We start from the raw sequence: 18,256 nt of genomic DNA on the forward strand, positions 1-18,256 counted from the left end.
ATTAGATCATGTGGAATGTTTATTAGAGGCCAAGAAATGTCTGAATGAAATCAACAAATATTAAGACTTGTTAAGACGTGGCCAGTCTGTAGATGAAGAGACAGGAACCCAGGGAGTTAACTGGCTTACACCTGGTCACAGAACTAGTTAATATGCAGAGGCCAAGTTAGAATCCAGGTTTCTTGCTCTTCAGTCCAGAATTCTTTCATCCCCCTCACGCTGTGCCTCATTTCCAGGACAGGTGGCAATTGCCTTTCCTTCTGACAGGCTCTCTGCCTGCACTCTGTGCGGCTCTGACCTTTCTTCCCTGCTCATGACAATGCAACACTCACCATTATCATTCTGGTGCAGGCACCCAAAGCAGATGATCATTAAATTGCTAGATGCACGATTTCAATCACTCACCTGGCTGGAGAGAGATATCAAGCAGGGTGGAGAATGCAGGGCAACTGTCTCAATCCCTGGCTCTGCTCTACGGGGAGCGTACAAATAAACCATTCATCCTGCCTGCCCTGGCGGGGACTCAGCGCAAGTCACAGACATCCAGAATGCTCAGCAGGGTTGCATACCTGCCTGAAGCAGGTCCTCAATGGTCTGGTTCCCCTGGTACTACACAAGGATCCAGAGAAGTACTCCCCCATACACATACCTCCATCACCTATGTTCATCTCACAAAGCCTTTATTCAAAGTTTAGGTTTCCTTTACACTACAACTTTCATGGATCTCCCAAGTTTTTCCAAGTACTGTCCAGAGCTGCATTATCCAGCAGGAGCACTAGTTTGTGGCTACTGTGAGTTGAGTTGTGTTCTAAGTGTAAACACAAATCAGATTTACAAGATGTGATATGAAAAACGGAGTGTGAAATATATCATTACTGATTTCTGAATTGATTACATTTTGAAATGATAATATTTTACGTATATTGAGTTAAATAAAATATTACAACTGATTTCACCTGTTTTCTTGTTACTCTTTTAAAAGCATGGGCTGCTAGAAAATTTTAAATTACATATGTGGCATGCATTAAATTTCTAGTAGACAGTGTTTTTTTTTATTTTTAATTTTTATTGGAGTATAGTTGCTTTACAATGTTAGTTTTTGCCATAGAGCAAAGTGAATCAGTTACACATATACATATATCCCCTCTTTTTTTAGATTTCCTTCCAATTTAGGTCACCACAAAGCACTGAGTAGAGTTCCCTGTGCTATACAGTAGGTTCTCATGAGTTATCTATTTTATACATAGTAGTGTATATATGTCAATCCCAATTTCCCAATTCATCCTCCCTCCCCCCTTGGTATCCATAAGTGTGTTCTCTACATCTGTGTCTCTGTTTCTGCTTTGCAAATAAGTTCATCTGTACCATTTTTCTAGATTCCACATATAAGCGATATTATACATTTGTTTTTCTCTTTTTGACTTACTTCACTCTGTATGACAGTCTCTAGAAGACAGTGCTGGTTTTTGAGGGTAAATGAAGATATCCATAATACTCTGACATATTCTCATAAAACTGTATACTGGAATTGTGGTGTAGGTTTTAAAAGGTCTTTGAAGACCAGAAGTTTATATTGTGAGGCAGGCTGATACACAGCACCTCCTGCACATAACTTACAGGATGGGCCCTTTTTCATACTTTTGTACAGGTACTTCTTCTTCCCTCTCTACCCTAACAGACATGGTTGTGTGGTTTTCCACTCTATAGGAAGGGACAGAGGGTACATGAACTATATGCGCTGAAAAAATACATCACAAAGAAAAAAGAACTGAGAGAATATCTATTACAACTTGATAAACAGTCCAAAGAACACATTAAAGTGCAATTTAGGGCAAAGTCATATATTATAAAATTACAGCTTTACTATGAATATACCTCACAAGGTCTCAGAGCACAGATTGGTATCTGCTTGACTAAGTCATCAACATAGGTGTGGTTTCATCTAATAGATACTGCTGAAGAATGCAAAGAAATGAATGGAACATATTTGAAAGATTTATAATAAAAAATTTTAGCTCATTTTTTAAATTGGAGTACTTAGTGGCTAAAGTCCTTGGCACATTGTAATGGCAGAGCCATTACCTGCTCTATGTTCTTGGCCAAGAACTTAAATTCTCAAGAATTTTTTCAGTGTCCAAAAAAATATTTTGGAGGAGTGATGAGATGTATATTAATCAGCGGTACTTCACAGCTGCTCAAGGTGTGACAATTTTTCTCTATCCAGAATATCATGTACTCTGAGGGTGTTAGAAAAGCCAAGGCATGCTGACTTGTTCTTATTCAGACTCATTCTTATCATGCTTGAGATTTAGTTTGGTAATATAATTGTCATTTTGTTGATTTCTGATGTGTCGTAAAATGTACTCGATTCTTAACCATGTTGTTGCAGTTATTTTTAGACACCCCATCCCTTTTTATTCTGGTGGTTCTAAAAAAATATAAGATGGCTGGCAAAGCAAAATCATGGTATGCTTCCTAATGCATTCAATACATATATCATGATTTGCTAATTTCCGGGCACAGAGCTAGGGCTATTAAAGTAAACAAAATATACATGATCTTTGCAATCATGGAGTTTAACATCTAGTAGGAGAGTGGAGACATTACTAATATCTAATACCCATTCTGCCCAAGTTGCATTACTAATAGCATCTTGATTTTGTTTAAATGGGAATTGTATCCCGATTCCCTTCTACCCAGGGACTCTGATCTTCTCAGTGATTATGTAAGTGGTGGGACAGTTGGTCCTCTGTACCCTGGGATGCAGAACCACTGATATAGAACCCGCAGATACGCAAAGCCAACTGTAAGGGACTTGAGCATCCATGGATTTTGGTATCCGAGGAGGATCCTGGAACCAATCCCCTGAGGATATTGAGGAATGACTGTATACCAATTGAGTTTTCCTTTCCAGAATTGAAGGAACAGGATGAGTTGCTCAGAACCTTTTCAATTTGGAATGTGATACCTGGAAGTGTAATGGTCAGACTGTACAACACTTTAAGAAAGGAGAAGCAGGACAATGGACAGAGCCTGGTTGCTTTAAGTCATTTTGAGTAGCTGGAGCCTTGGGCAATTTCCCCATGACTTTTCTTAACATGAGAAGAAAAAGTCTGTTACCTACTGTTCATCCAGTTACTTGCTTCTGAATGCATTCCTAACTGATACAATAGGCATGTCGGAGAATGCCCATTGAGAAGTTTCTTTTGGTCCAGGAATTATAGATGAGTCTTTGTCAAAGATGAGGACAAAAGATAACAAATGTTCCACATTATAAGTTCAGAAAACCTCATCACAGTGTCTAAAAGGAGCCCGTTTAGAGAAACTGGCCTATTAGTAACACAGCCAGTTCATATAAAGGTAGTGTTAGAAGAGAGAGGTCAGAATTTGGGGAGGATACAATTTAGGAAATGAAGCGGATCTCTCTCTTCATTACCTTCAGGAAGACATCTTTATCTCCAAGGCCAAAACCAAAGTCATGGGAGTACGGACCCAAAACATGACTTATGAAGCTTGAAGGTGTCCAAACCATCTCTGCCTCTGCTGTGTTGGGAGCTGGTGATCGTGTCTCCTTTGAGAATCATTGATTATCTAGTACCCGATGCTGCTGGGGCTCATAGAAACGGTCAGCGGAGACATGGCTCAGCCAGAACCAGATCCCCCATGATGGGAAAGTATACAGTGGGAAGGGGCCTCCAAGGCCTCCAGAAATACCTATATTTGTGCTCACAGGAGAGCCAGCATTTCATTCTGCCACAAAGAGAACTCAGGCAGCATTAGGTTGAGAAGCATCAAAACCAGCATAAAGGGCACCACACCTCATGGTGGGCAAGCAGAGAAGGAACCTCTCCCCTTTCCTTTCTCCTGAGCAACTGAGCAATGAGAGGAAGAAAGGGGAGAATGTGTGAGAATGGACCATTCCCCCTCCCCCCCCCCCACAAGTTGCTAGAAGCACAGAGATGTCTACAGCCTGTAGCAGGCAATGGTGGAGGAGAGGGTGGAAGAGAATAATTTAAAACCAGAGAAGAGACTCAAGTTTTAAAATGAATAAGATGCATTCCATTCCAAGAACTTGAATGAGAGAAAATATAGGGGGGAAATTCATACAATTAGGCCAAGATGTCATTAAAATCTCAAGCAAGGGGGATTTAACACAGAGAAATTGTGGAACTGAGCAGTTAGAGGAAAATAATTAAACCAGCTCATCTTTCTTGAACCTCAAAAAATAAATGGGAATTAAAAAAAAAAATAATTAACTTATTAAGAGTTATAAATTTCATTCTTTTTTTTTGCCATTTGCAGCAACATGGATGGACTTGGAGGGCATTATGCTAAGTGAAATAAGTCAGACAAAGAAAGACAAATACTGTATGATATCACTTATATGTGAAATGTAAAAAACACAACAAACTAGTGAATAAATCAGAAAAGAAGCAGACTCACAGACACAGTGAACAAACTAGTGGTTATTAGTGGGGAGAGGGAAGGGGGAGGAGCAAAATAGGCGTGGGGGCAAAAGGGTTATTATGGGATTATATGAAATCATGTGTGTGAAATGTTTGAAAATTGTAAAGCATTATAGATTATTTTTTTTGATTAAAAAAAAGAGTTACAAATTTCAGAAGGCCTTACATTATATGAAGGAACTGTAAAGGGTGTGAGGACGGCTTGCACTGGCGGTTCTAGTTTGAAGGAGGACGTCTGAGTGGTCGTAGGCAAAAGGCCTGTGACCCGAGTCCTGAGCTGGGAGAGAGTGCCAGTGGAGAGCCAGGCAAGGAGACTGCATGTGTCCTGCAGGGACAGAGGCCTGAGGCTGGGAGGACTTGCTGGTTCCTTGGGAGAAACTCTAGAAGCCCAGGTAGTCTTGGCACCAAGATTGGCGGTGGAAGTGAGAGCAGCACAAGAGGCTGAAGGGAGTGGCAGGAAACAAAGCATGAAGATTCATTTAAGTCAAAGAGAGTTATTCAGCCTGTTCCAGGAAGAAACTAGAAGGCTGTGTTCGGCATGAGCGAGCACGAAGTACCCTTTTCCTTCCCCTACGCTGAGATATGCCGAGGTGGCTGACTCACTTCTCAGCCAGTTCAAGGCATGCTTTCTAGAGGGTTCCCTTGGCAGGTTGGGATGGCAGCTGTTGCCAATGAGGAAATGAATGCTACCTAGTACAGGGCTCCCCACACCCACCGGAAGAAGGTTGCCAACTGCCTGTAGGATTTCAGGCAATTTCAAATAGGCCTTTCCATTGGCAGGGCCTCTTAGACTCAACTTACTTCTGGACTTTTTCCACCTTTCTGAATGCAAGATCCCAGGGACCAGCCTGCTGGGCTATTCTTCAGGAGCCTCCGTTGCCCACTCTAAACTTACCTAAGCAAAATTACCTGTTACCCTCTTGCTCTCCCAACTTTTAAAAGCTTGAGATGCAATGGCTCAGATGCAGCAGGAAAACCTCAGCTGGATTTTCCAGCACTGGGCTGCCCTTCGGTGGCAGCTTCTGTTTCGACCTGCCCTACAGTGTTGAAGCAGCTGGATGCAGAAAACATCACAATCCCACGGCTAGTCAGCCCTCTGCATCCTTGCGGAAGCGGTGGAGCTCACACCTGCAATTTCCCAGCCTCCTGGTGGTCCAGGAATGTTGGCTCCGAATCACGTCTCAGTTACCTGCAGGGCAATTTCTAGACTCATCTCTAGCCAGCTGAACTAAATAAGAATTCACTTGAGGATGATTTTCAGGAGACGAGGAATGAAGTCCATGCAATTCCAAAAATATGTGACTGTGTCTCCTTGCATGGTCACACCCTATTAAGTTAACTCAATTTTATTTGTCAGGTAGCAGGCAGGAGGCCAGAGAAAACCCAAATGATTAGCTTAGAAGTGATGTGTGTGCCTTTTGGAAACAAAAGAAACACTTACCCCAACCTCTGGCGGAGGATCCTTATGTTCAGGGAGGACACTGGTTCTAACCTAAGGAGAAAAACAAACACTTTCTGTATGACTTTGGAGTAGAAACCAGTGCAGAAGCTTCACACAGGTGCTGTTTGCATTTTCCCTCATCTGACATCAATTCAGACTCTGTGGTTAATCATTACTGAAGGTACCTGTGTATGACATCCACTGTGGACAACAACGACGCTATCCTTTTATAGTTCCTGAACTTCCTGAGGTTCTCAAGTAGACAGAGTTCATCCCATCACTCCTTGTCAAATACAGAGATATCTGGGCTTTAGGTGAATCACTTTTAATCTCCTTGAAAAGCAAAGCTCATTCGACATTCCAGGGAAAGGGACAGAGTTGGCATAGAGAATGTCATTCCATGAATGCTTATAAATATGTATTCTCTTTTAGGATATCTCTCTCTCTTGAGAATTCTGGGCCAAACTGTGATATACCATCATCTAGATTCCTTTGAAAACTAATTCTCAATTGTGGGAGAGGATAATAGTGTAAAATAATTAGTCATTTGGGGAAGCTTTTCATATGTTTAAAAAGCATTCCAGGTGAAAAATCAACTCCTTAGATGATAAGTAGACATATTTCTTCTAGTGGGTGGTGATCCTCAACCCTGGCTGTACATTAGAATTACCTGGGGACCTTTCAAACTACCTGTGCTCTTCCCTGTCCATGGATATTGACCCTAATGTATAGTTACGAGTCTATGATTCTCTAAGAAAAAAGATGTTTCCGATAAAAAGAAGTCACAATTATCTTTCTCACTTAAGAAAAAGCTAGTAAAAGCAGGAAGAGAACATAAAAACCTAAATCTAGTATATCTAAATTTGAAGTAAGGATGAGATAAACAAGTTAAATGAATACACAGCAACATACAAGAACACTGTGTTTAATTGGAGAGGAGAGGGCTGCGGGGAGGGATGGGAGAGAGGAACCCGGGACCATATAATGGATCAACATTTTAGGGGGTCATTTTAACAAAATCCCTTTGGAGGTGCAGCAAGGGCAATCATACATCTTTGTTTCTTTATGACAGATCCAGCATGATCACTTGTACAATTTGTCAGTCATAATGACTCAAAATTGTTCACCATTATTTTGTCACACAAAATAATGACAGGAGAGATCCCAACAGAGTAAACAACACAATTGACAGAACACGCTCGGCTCAGGATTTCATGACAGAGAGCTCACTGTTTAAGAGCATTTCCAGGTTGGTAGCTGCATTAACGTTCTTTGATCCAGAATGTTCAGAGGTACCCTTCAGTCTCATTATCTGGAAATCATTAGCTGGCCTCAAAGGATGAGGAAGCTTGGAAACTATATATTAATACATAGCGCACTGTAATGGACCACATAGTGTGTGTGTGTGTACACACACAGACTATATAAATACAGTGTGTGTGTGTGTGTTTGTGTGTGTGTATAGACTATATATATAGCATGTGTATATACACACACACTATATACATATATACATATGTATACTAGAATAAATTAAATACATAGTGAATAAATATTCACATACATGCAACTCATACACACACGTATATATGTGTATATTTATACATCATCTTAAGAAAATATTTGATATCCAAATAACATTACCCAAAAGGATATATAAATATAGTATATGTATATATACATATATAGACTATATACATAGTGTGTGTATATACACACACACTATATACATATATACATGTATATATATATATATTGGGGCTTCCCTGGTGGCACAGTGGTTGAGAGTCTGCCTGCTAATGCAGGGGACACGGGTTCGAGCCCTAGTCTGGGAAGATCCCACATGCCGCGGAGCAACTAGGCCTGTGAGCCACAACTACTGAGCCTGCGCGTCTGGAGCCTGTGCTCCGCAACAAGAGAGGACACGATAGTGAGAGGCCCGTGCACCACGATGAAGAGTGGCCCCCACTTGCCGCAACTGGAGAAAGCCCTCGCACAGAAAGGAAGACCCAACACAGCCAAAAATAAATAAATTAATTAATTAATTAATTTTTAAAAAAAGAAAATTTTTGACATCCAAATAATATCATCCAAAGGGATATATAAATACAGTATGTGTGTGCACATATATATACATATATGTATATATTTATATAGACTATACACATAGTGTGTGTATATACATAACACTATATACATATATACATATATATACCAGAATGAACTATATATACAGTGAATAAATATTCACATACATGCAACTCATACACTAATGTATATGTGTGTATTTATATATCATTTAAAAAAAATATTTGACGTCCAAATAACACTATCCAAAGGGATATGCTTGAATTTAGAAATAAAGTGAAAGAAGTCCGAAACTGTTAAACATATGTAGGACTGCATATAGTGTGTGTGTGTGTGTGTGTGTGTGTGTGTGTGTGTGTGCGTGTGTATGTAGACTATGCAATCTAATGTTGGACAAAGGTAGAATAATAGTGACAATTCCTCCAACATAGTCATTAAACTCCTAAATTTAAATTGATTTTATCAGTATAACATTTATTTCTTAAATGTTAAATAAATATGAATAAACTATATAGAAAAAAAGATTTTTAACACAAAGGTGTATACTATGAAAAAGTCTAAAGATATTCACAGACTGGTTTGCCATATCCAGTGTGTGTGTGTGTGTGTGTGTGTGTGTTTGTGTGTGAAGGAGAGAGAGAGAATGAATTTCACTTTACATAATAAAAGTATTTTTGAAAAGTACATGTACATCACATTTTATTAAATCATGGCACGTTTAAATCACTAGCAGAGCTCTTGATTTAGAGGAACTGAAAGACAAAATTATAAATCAGTTTTAAATTGTACAAAGTCAAATTTTTATAGGAAATGTTTGTTTAAATCAGCATGTATGTACAGTTCTAAAACCTTTATATTTAAGGTCAGTACTACTTATGTTTAGCATATAGGTTACATATCGATGATGCTTTTCTTGCATATCATAAAACCCTCCTCACAGTGAACACAAACGAGGTGGCAAACACTGGGTTTGCCAGTGAATAAGGTCCCATTCCTTCCCTTTGGGACTTCAGAGTCTGGTGGGCAGGACAAATGTATGAATAATCCAGGACAATGTTGTAAATTCCATAATGGAAATGTGAGCATTTTCCTGTCTGCATTCAGAGTGAAGAGTAACTAGTTCAGCCTGTAAGTGTCAGGAAAGGCTTCACAAAAGAGGTGGTCTGGGTTTTGAACAATGCGTAAGAGTTTTAGGTAAAGAAGTATGCGACAAAGCAAGCAAGGTGTTATGTATCAGGCATGCGGCATGGAGTCGTAAAAGCCCATCTGTGTTTGGAAAAGAGTGAGTATTCTGATGATGCTATAACATGGGGGCCTCTAGGGATGTGACAAAAGCCGACTGTGTTTGGGGAGAGAGGTTGGGGGCCATTAGCTGTAGAGGTCCATCTATCATGTTATGGAATCGGAGCTGTACGCAATTTCTAGGAAATCTACCAAGGCGTTCAAGTAGAGGAGTGACGTGATCGGAGCCCCCTGAATCATCCCAACTCTGCCCAGAGTCACCTCGGAAGAATTATTTAACCTCTTTATGCCAGTTGTCCTTTGCCTTCATGTCAGCTATCTTTAACACGGGGTTAATAAGAGACCCCATAAGTTGTCACGAGTATGACATCTTTTCAGCACTTCGAACAGTACTTAACACAGAGAGGGAAGGAGGGAGGAAGTGAGAGAGAAAGGGAAGGAGGAAGAGAGGAAGAAAGGAAGTGATGGGGGGAGGGGAAACAAGAAAGAAGACAAAAGAGAGAGGGAAGAGATGATAGAGGAAAGATGGGAGGAAGCAGAGAGACAGGGAGACAGGACCAGAGGGAGGAATATGTCACTGAAAAAAAAAAAACATAAACAAACCCTGGACAGATTTAGCTGAGACCTCTTGGTGAGAAAGGGATGAAGCAATGGCTGTCACTGTAGCATCTGGAATATTCCAGTTCATCGGCAATGTCATGCCTCCTGAGATTTCCTGGCCTTCCTTAGGAATTCATTTTCCCTTTTTTGGTCTTATTAGCAGTTCTTCTCCCTGTTTTTCTTCACCATACCCCTCCCGGTCCCCTGTCCCTTCCTGGAAGATAAGAATGTCTGCCTGACTACACATTTAGAGTTCTTATAACTTCCTTTTGTCTGGATTTTTATGATATCAAATAAAGCAAGAAAGATCAATTACTAGGAGAGGTCATGTAGAAAATTATATATTCCGTCTTGAATATTTCTTAAGGTTCCTGTGAAACAAATTCATTTCCTTCTCTATCAACTTCATAAGCTCAACATTCTATGCACTAAATTTACCCTGAAGAAAAAAAAAAAGAAACAACCAAAGGAAAATCAGGTAGCATATAGTGAGTGACACTCTTTCATCAAATCCTTATAGACTAGTTCATAAACTTTGTTTCCAAGCAAGAGGCTACTTGGGCTACCACTGCAGTGGCTGAACACAGCACTTCAGTCCATGGGGCACAACTTATTAAAAGAGTCACCCTTGCTACAAACAGCCTGGGCACAGCTACCCTGAGCCCGGGAGGAGGGTGATTGCTGTATTTTTCATAGGTGAGTGGTGCTAGGATATGGTTGGGTAACCAGATCCACAGAAGGCGAGGCCGTGCTGCCATGACGCTGTGCACCAGGGTGTCCAGGCCTGGACCTCACTGGTAGGTGAGGAAGGAGCAACCTTCCGCTGGAAGGCAGAGTGGAAGATGTTGGCAATAGTGGAGGAATACCCTCAGGGCAGGGAGAAAGCCCAGATTCTTTCCTCAGGCTATTGTCATATCTGATAAGATCTCTGATAATGAATGTGTCACTGAAACACATCCCTTTTTTCTAATGAATGCATTACTCTTATTCTTTCTGTATCTCAAATTAAAATATATAATATCATCACATTTACTTGTTCCACTTGGAATGAGATACAGAATTGCCTTAATATTCAAACACATGGAAATCTGACTGCAACAGAAATGTTTAGCCCTCTTGCACAATATGAATTTTTGGACAGGAAGCTGCTCAGTCAGGATTTTATTTCCTAGGATGCCTTGTATCGACAGATAACCATGTAACTAGTTCCTATCAATAAAATATACGTATAAGTGATGTTTGCCGCATCTAAACTGGATTTTTCAGAAGTGGATCTAGAATGCCCTCTCCATTGTCTCTTTAGGTGACTGCAGAGCTGCACCTGGGTCCCAGAATGACCACATAAAAGAAAGCCATCCACCATCCATCACTACCAGTATTAGGCTATCAAATGATTGGTTAGCTTTCTAGTGCTGTGTAAAAAATAACAATAACAAACTTAGCTGTTTAAAACAACATTCACTTATTAGTTCACAGTCTGTATGTCAGAAGTCCAGGCCTGGTATGGCCGGGCTCTCCCATCCAGTCCTACATGCAAGGCTCAAATCAAGGTGACAGCTGGCCGTATCCTCATCTGAAAACTTGTCTAGGGAAAGGTCAGCTGCCAGCTCCCACAGGCTGTTAGCAGAACTCAGTGCCTTGCAGCTCTAGCACTGAGGTCCCCGTTATCTTGATGGCTGTCAGCTGGACGCTGCTATAAACTGTTGGAGGCTGCCCTCGTTCCTTGCCGTGTGGCCTCCTCCATCTTCAAATCCAGCAATAAAGAATCTCGTTTGCATCAAACCTTCTTGCACTTCAGATCTTCAGATTATGTAAAACATGTACAACATGGGGTGGGACCTTGGAGCCATCTTAGAAGTCTGTCCACCACAATGATAACAGCTAAATGTCCATTGTGCCAAGACACTGAATTTGGATGTTTACATTTGTTTCAGCAGCCAGCATAACTTAGACCTCCCATTGGTTGTAAATGAAATTTTGAATTCAGTTTATGGCTATGAAGAAATGAATCAAAATAGGTCACATTAAATCCTAATTCAGTATTTTAATGTCAACAAACAGGCATTAACTACTTATTATGACCCAGCCACTATTATAAACACTGGCAATCTCAGATTAAGAAGACATCGTATTCTTATAGGCAATACTAATAACATGGTTAAGAGTCAAAATATGCAATAATAATTGTTAAGCATTTTCAACTGTCTAAAACCTATCAGCCACTCAGATATTGATTTTCCAACTGTGGATGGAGAAAATGATCCATGCACAAATGTCAACAATTGAGACCACAGAATATTAGAGATGGAAGGGGTCTTAGAGCTAACCTAGAAAAACTACCTACGCAATGTGAAATTTTTATCTGAAATACACCTGAGAAGTACATTTAAAATTTCTCCTTGAACATGTTTAATCTCTAATTTACTATCTCACTAATTAGTATGGTAGAGGTAGTGCTACAAACTCACATACCCAAAGGCTCCAAGCAGGTTAAATTAATGAAAGAAGTGAACTGGGCATAAGAGACAATAGGGATTGGAGAAGACTCTGGCAAAGTAGAAATCACATTCCCAGTCTATAAGGAGCAGCAACTATCTAGCTCCAGATGACAAAAAATTCCTGAGAAAAATTTCTTCAACTATCAACTGTGGGTAAATCCTACTTCCTTTGCAGGTGGGCTGTGACCAGCGTTTACTTACTTTTACCAGAAATGGGCCTGGTAAATGAGGTGGCTGGTCAAAGCAGGTCCAGTACTATTTTAGTAAAAATAAATAAACAAATAAAAGTGCTACCCTAAAACAGTTGTTCTTAATCTTGACAACACATTGGAATCATCCAGCATAATTTTAATGCCAATTTCCAGGCCACATTCTAGAATAATTACATCAGAATCTCTGAGGGAAGGGTCTGTTCCAGCATCAGTGTTTTTTAATGCTCACTCCCCAGTTGATTCCAATGTGTAGCCAAAGTTCAGAACTACTGCTCTAAAATAAATGAGCTTTTTTGAGTGTGAGCCTCATAAACTCCAAATCCTATACAAGTTCACAAAAATGCACTGTGCAATGGTCAAGTGATAGAATAAGTCTTCCTTTGGAAAACATTTTTTTTTAAAGTTAACAGAATGTCAGAGCTGGAAGTGATCTTAAACATTATTTATTGGGCAATTTTTCTTAAACTCCAATGTATACACTCATCACCTACTGGTCTGTAGCTGGTCAGGAGGATGGTCTGAGGACTATCCCCTGGAAGCTTGTTACAGAAATGCAGAATCTCAGGCTCATTCCAGACATGCTGAATCAGAGTCTTCATTTCATCAAGGTTCCCATGGAATTCATACGCATGTTTATGGTCTGGTCTAGAGTACTTCCGAGTGAAACAGGTCACAGATGAGAATGGTAGACATTCATTTGCACCTAAACATGCTTAAATAAGGAATGGGATTTATTCTTCTGGTTATGAAGGTAATTAGTAATTTTTTTAATGTCAATCATCTGTAGAGCTCCAGATAATATTTTCTTTCAGACATGTCTTTCCTTTGTTATGCTTTGTTACATCATGTTATGGGGAAGGGGTTGCTCTTGTCATCAAGTCAGGGATTGATTTGAGACAGAGCTAGTCTGGAATTCTAGTAAGACTCGGTGTTGTAGGCTGAATCTCCACCTCCCCAACCCTTCTACCCCCAATCCCACACTCCCCCAGTCCCAAATTCATATGTTGAAGTCCTAAGCACCAGTACCTCAGAATGTGACTATAATTGGAGACAGGGTGATTAAGTTAAAATGAGGCCACTAGCATGGGGCACTCATGCAATAGGACCTGTAACTTGACGAGAAGAGGAAGAGACGCCAGGGGTGCAAACACAAAGGGATGACCATGTGAAGAAGCAGCAGGAGGGTGGCCATCTGCACGCCAAGGAGAGAAGCTTCAGAAGACCTCATCCCTGCCAACACCTTGATCTTGGACCTCCAGAGTCCAGAAATGTGAGAAAATAAATTTCTGTTGTTAAAGCCGCTCAGTCTGTGGCACTTTTTCATAGCAGCCTTAGCAAACTAAGACACTCAGTCTACCTGTGTTGTAGGGTACGGCCTTCCATAACTTTCAGTTGAGAGCCTAACTGGTCTTTGCTCCTCAATCCTTGAAAGGATGCTGGAGATCCTTAGATGTCTCAGTGTACCGCTTTTGTACTGGGCCTCAGCTTCAACGTCTGGCAAATGTCTTTAGAGACAGACCAGCCATGAGTTTGAGTCCCTTCTGGTCTCTAAGTTTGTCATTTCAGCTACACATGAAAACCAAAATCTCTGCTGGGTTCTGGGCCTGGCAGCTGCCACCTTGTGTTTAGCAAAGACGGATATTCAGACTTCTAGCTACAGAGAGAATCTGTAATCGCCCCCAGGTGAGAAATGGCTTTTTAGTCCCTCATTGTCAATTCAACACTCCCTCTAGGGCTGTGGCTCATGCCTGGTTTTGGTTCCTTTCCCTGGTTTCCTAAACACTGTGAAACCGTGGGAGGTTTCACTCTGCTTTTTATAAGCTTTTGGCCTGGTTCTTTCGCCTCCTGCCACGGCCAGGATTCAGTGACTCTCTTCTGAGAAAAAGTGCCCATTGATTTGAGGCCCCTGAAGTCTCAGTTTCTCAGTCCATCCAACACAACGGCTGAAAGCTCTGCTACTTTCTCTTCTTCTGAGGAGCAGCGGCCCCGTGTCCAAGCAAATGCCTGTTCTTCAACCTAATCACCAAATGCCCGGAGAGGAAAACTCCACAGGTTCCTGATGGCTCCACTCTGAAACGTCCTCCTCTCTCTGGAATTTTAGTTTCTCGTGTTGTTATTACTGTCACAGCTTGATGATGTTTTCAAACGTGATTGTTATAACATGTTCGGCTTGTTTCGAGGTGGCGTCAGAGGGAACATTGCTTGTTCCAACTGCCACATCCTACCCAAACTAATCTTTGTAATATCTGAAAGTTATTGTGAAGCTAAGGGATCTTCCAAACGTGATTAAGAGATGAACAATGATACTCAACAGAATGTAGTAGTTAAACATGATTGGAGAGGGGAAAAGATGTCATTACATGTTGGGCTGTCTGTTAAGTCTTTGATACACCAGTTACAAATGGGTAACTACAGGTGGTTCTCTTCGTAAAAGCAGAGTTAACCCTGAAGCCTGAGCACTATCTAAAAATGATCCAATGATTATTGAGTGTGACGTGCTATCTTGATCTTTACTAGGTAAACGGGATCACCTTTCTCCCTGCCATTACCCACATTTTATTCCATTTCCCTTTCCAACTCTTACAGAGATCTATTACAGGCAGGTGAAAAAATACTGAAGAGCAAAAATATCTTTAGACATTCCCTTCCTTTGTCAGAGTCACTGAAAGATACAGGCTCTACTGAAAATAAGAGATGCTAAATCTGAGGTCTAGTTTTCATGAAGTCAAAGAGGTCTCTCTGTCTCTGTTCTGAGCATAAACTCTTCTGCCTTTCGTACTCTTTACTTCTGGATCCTCCTGAAAGGGACACTAGGCTGGGAAAGGCGGCACTAGTCAGACCCCATCAGGTATCTTACACTTGCACAGAGTCAAGTCTTGTCCTGGGCACTTACCTAAAACAAATAGGACAAACCTCCAAAGAGCTGTACAATTTAAGACCAAATTTTTTTTTCAGTGTTAATAGATATTTAGCTATTTTTAAAACTGAGGTAAAAAAATAAAGGACCTCTCTGCACTGCAGAAACAGAATCTAAAAATGTGTTTTAGAGGCACTGAAGATATTAACTAATAATCTGCTAAACAGCTGCTCATTATAAGTTGAGAATTCTATTCCTGCTGACTTCCAAAGCCTCACGTGAGAATATTATTAACATTTCAATACACAGAGCATTCGACTCAAATATCATGTATCCATATTAATAGTTTTTTGGTCAGGTGAAACCTCCATTACTGCTTTCATTCCCCTTCCTCTATTTTTCCACAGCTCCAATATACAAAAATAACTGTACCATCATTCTGAAAAATGGAAAGAGAGTCAATGGGAACTGATCTTTTGATCCCAGCACTAGACCTGGGTTGAATATGTGCTACCCTAGAAAGAAATAATACAAACTTATAATTGATAAATAAGGATAATGGAATCAAAGGAAATAACTAGACTTTCTTCGCCTATAGGTTATTTCAGAGGCACATGTATTAATTATTTTTACTTGTATTATCTCACTCAATTCCTATAGTTCTGTGCTGTATTATTCTTGTTTGGCTCATTTTACAGATGAGAGAACTCAGTTTCAGAAAACTGGAGTAATTTGCTCACTTCAATAGCAAGTTACAGATCAGACATGAAATGGTCTGCTTTCAAAGTCTGCACCCCTTCCATGGTGGTGTGCCTTTCTGAGCCCACGCTGGTGGTGACTTTAATTGTCTTCCCTAGGGCTGCTTAATGAGTTTCAAAAACCAAAAATCTATTGGCCTCAGGGAATAGAAACAGACACAATTTATCACATTGCCAGACTCAAAAACACCATCCTTAACGTATTAACAGCCTCCAATTAAGACCACAGTCATGAGTTAATGAACGAGCCTTTAGACAGAGTACAGTAATATCAACACAAGCACATGTCTATTAATCTGTTGCACAGTGAAAGTCATTAGTCCCAGTGCTGTAAGGCTAAATAATTTCTAGGTAGCTTTAAAGCAAAATTATTGCGATATCACTTAGTATTTTAAGAGATCATTTACAACCCAGGCTTTTGTAACCCCAGTCAAAAGAAGATCACCAAGCCCTGGGTAAAAGATCAATTGATTTATATAATCAACCCACAAAGCATATTTTTTGACAAATTGGAATATCACGGTGTGTACCGGCACAGAGGGAAGGCGCTTTTGATGCAGCTATCCGACGAAGTGCTGTGTTCGTCTTCAGGCAAAACTGGGATAATTCAGCAGCTCCATTCTACCATCACCCTAGTTTCTTTCTCTATGGAATTCCACCAAAGTATCTAATAATTTGTTCCATCATTGGGTCTGAGCACTGGCTGCACTTGAGAACCACCTGGAGAAGCTTTAAAAATTCCGAGGCATTATTTACACTCCTTTAAATAACCCGTTTCTAATCACTCAGAGTTTTCGCTGCTTTCTCTTCTCATTTACTCTTCAAAGCAACCTTATGAGAAAACTGAGGCTCACACTTTCAGTACCTTTCAACCTGCCTGAAAACAAAACGGCTAAAGACAAGTAACTTTCTCCCCAGGTTACGTGGCTAGTACGTCAAAGAGCCAACATCTCGACCCGAATCTTCTGTATTCCCAAACCAATGCTTTCAACACGCCTTTGTCGTGTTGCCTGCAGCTCGGGCTGAAAGGATAGTACGCTTCCACTACAGTGGACTGAAGACGATGCGGGCAAATTGAAACAAAGTTCGCAGTTTCCCCGCGGGGGGGAAATGTGACTGTGGCATCTCAAACAGGAACCAAGGATGGCTCTTCTCAAAGAAACGTCATCATGCAGTGGCCAGGGTCTACTGCAGGACGCACTCAGGGTTGTCTTAAAAGAGCAAAGGCGTTAAACTGAATGCTGTGAGCTCTTCCTAGGAAGGTAATACTGATGAAGAACCCTGCCTGTATAGAAAAATGTATTTAACGTTTCTGAAGATTGATTTCCAAAATTGGGGACACGATCTCATTAAGTTGAGGGCACCTCGTACGTTAACAGACCAGGTGCATACTGAATCCTGTGACATGTGAGTAGCAACTGGGACCCGAAATGCCTGCAGTTTAGGTCTTACTCAAACCCCAGATCAGCAGTTCTCTAATGGGGTCCAGTCAGGGGATCTGCAAGGTCAACACCATTTTCATAATAATTCTAAGACAGTATTTTACTTTTTACTCTCATTCTTTTACAAATGTACAGTGGAGTTCTCCAGATGCTATAAGAATTGTGATTTGCCTGCAGACTGAGGCATGACAATGCAGGTCTCCCCTATTAATCACACATTAAAGAGACTTACACACATGTAAAACAATGCCACTCCTTCAGTATATTTTTTTTTTAGTTTTCCAAAATACAATTTATTTTCAAAAGCATGTAGTATGGATGTTAACATATAATGGGTTTATTATTTGCTATTGTAAGTGAATTAATAAATATTTTAAAATTTTCTGAGTTTTCATTTCTAATGTAAACATCCATGGTCATTAAAACCTACATGGGGCTTCCCTGGTGGCGCAGTGGTTGAGAATCTGCCTGCTAATGCAGGGGACACGGGTTCGAGCCCTGGTCTGGGAAGATCCCACATGCCACGGAGCAGCTGGGCCCGTGAGCCACAACTACTGAGCCTGCGCGTCTGGAGCCTGTGCCCCGCAACGGGAGGGGCCGCGATGGTGAAAGGCCCGCGCACCGCGATGAAGAGTGGCCCCCACTTGCCGTA

At 40.7% G+C, this 18,256-nt stretch overlaps 1 protein-coding gene across 10 annotated transcripts in view; it reads right to left on the bottom strand.

The window, feature by feature from the left end:
* INPP4B (inositol polyphosphate-4-phosphatase type II B) overlaps positions 1-18,256 on the bottom strand; it is a 779,792-nt gene that overhangs the window by 241,889 nt on the left and 519,647 nt on the right. For all 10 annotated transcript variants that reach the window (XM_057546957.1, XM_028168300.2, XM_057546956.1 and 7 more), the window contains one exon: positions 5,908-5,958. In XM_057546957.1, coding sequence (XP_057402940.1) covers positions 5,908-5,958 — 51 coding nt within the window. The remainder of the gene's footprint in view (positions 1-5,907; positions 5,959-18,256) is intronic.

This window comes from Balaenoptera acutorostrata, chromosome 5, assembly GCF_949987535.1.
Source record: "Balaenoptera acutorostrata chromosome 5, mBalAcu1.1, whole genome shotgun sequence".
Taxonomy (NCBI): Eukaryota; Metazoa; Chordata; class Mammalia; order Artiodactyla; family Balaenopteridae; genus Balaenoptera; species Balaenoptera acutorostrata.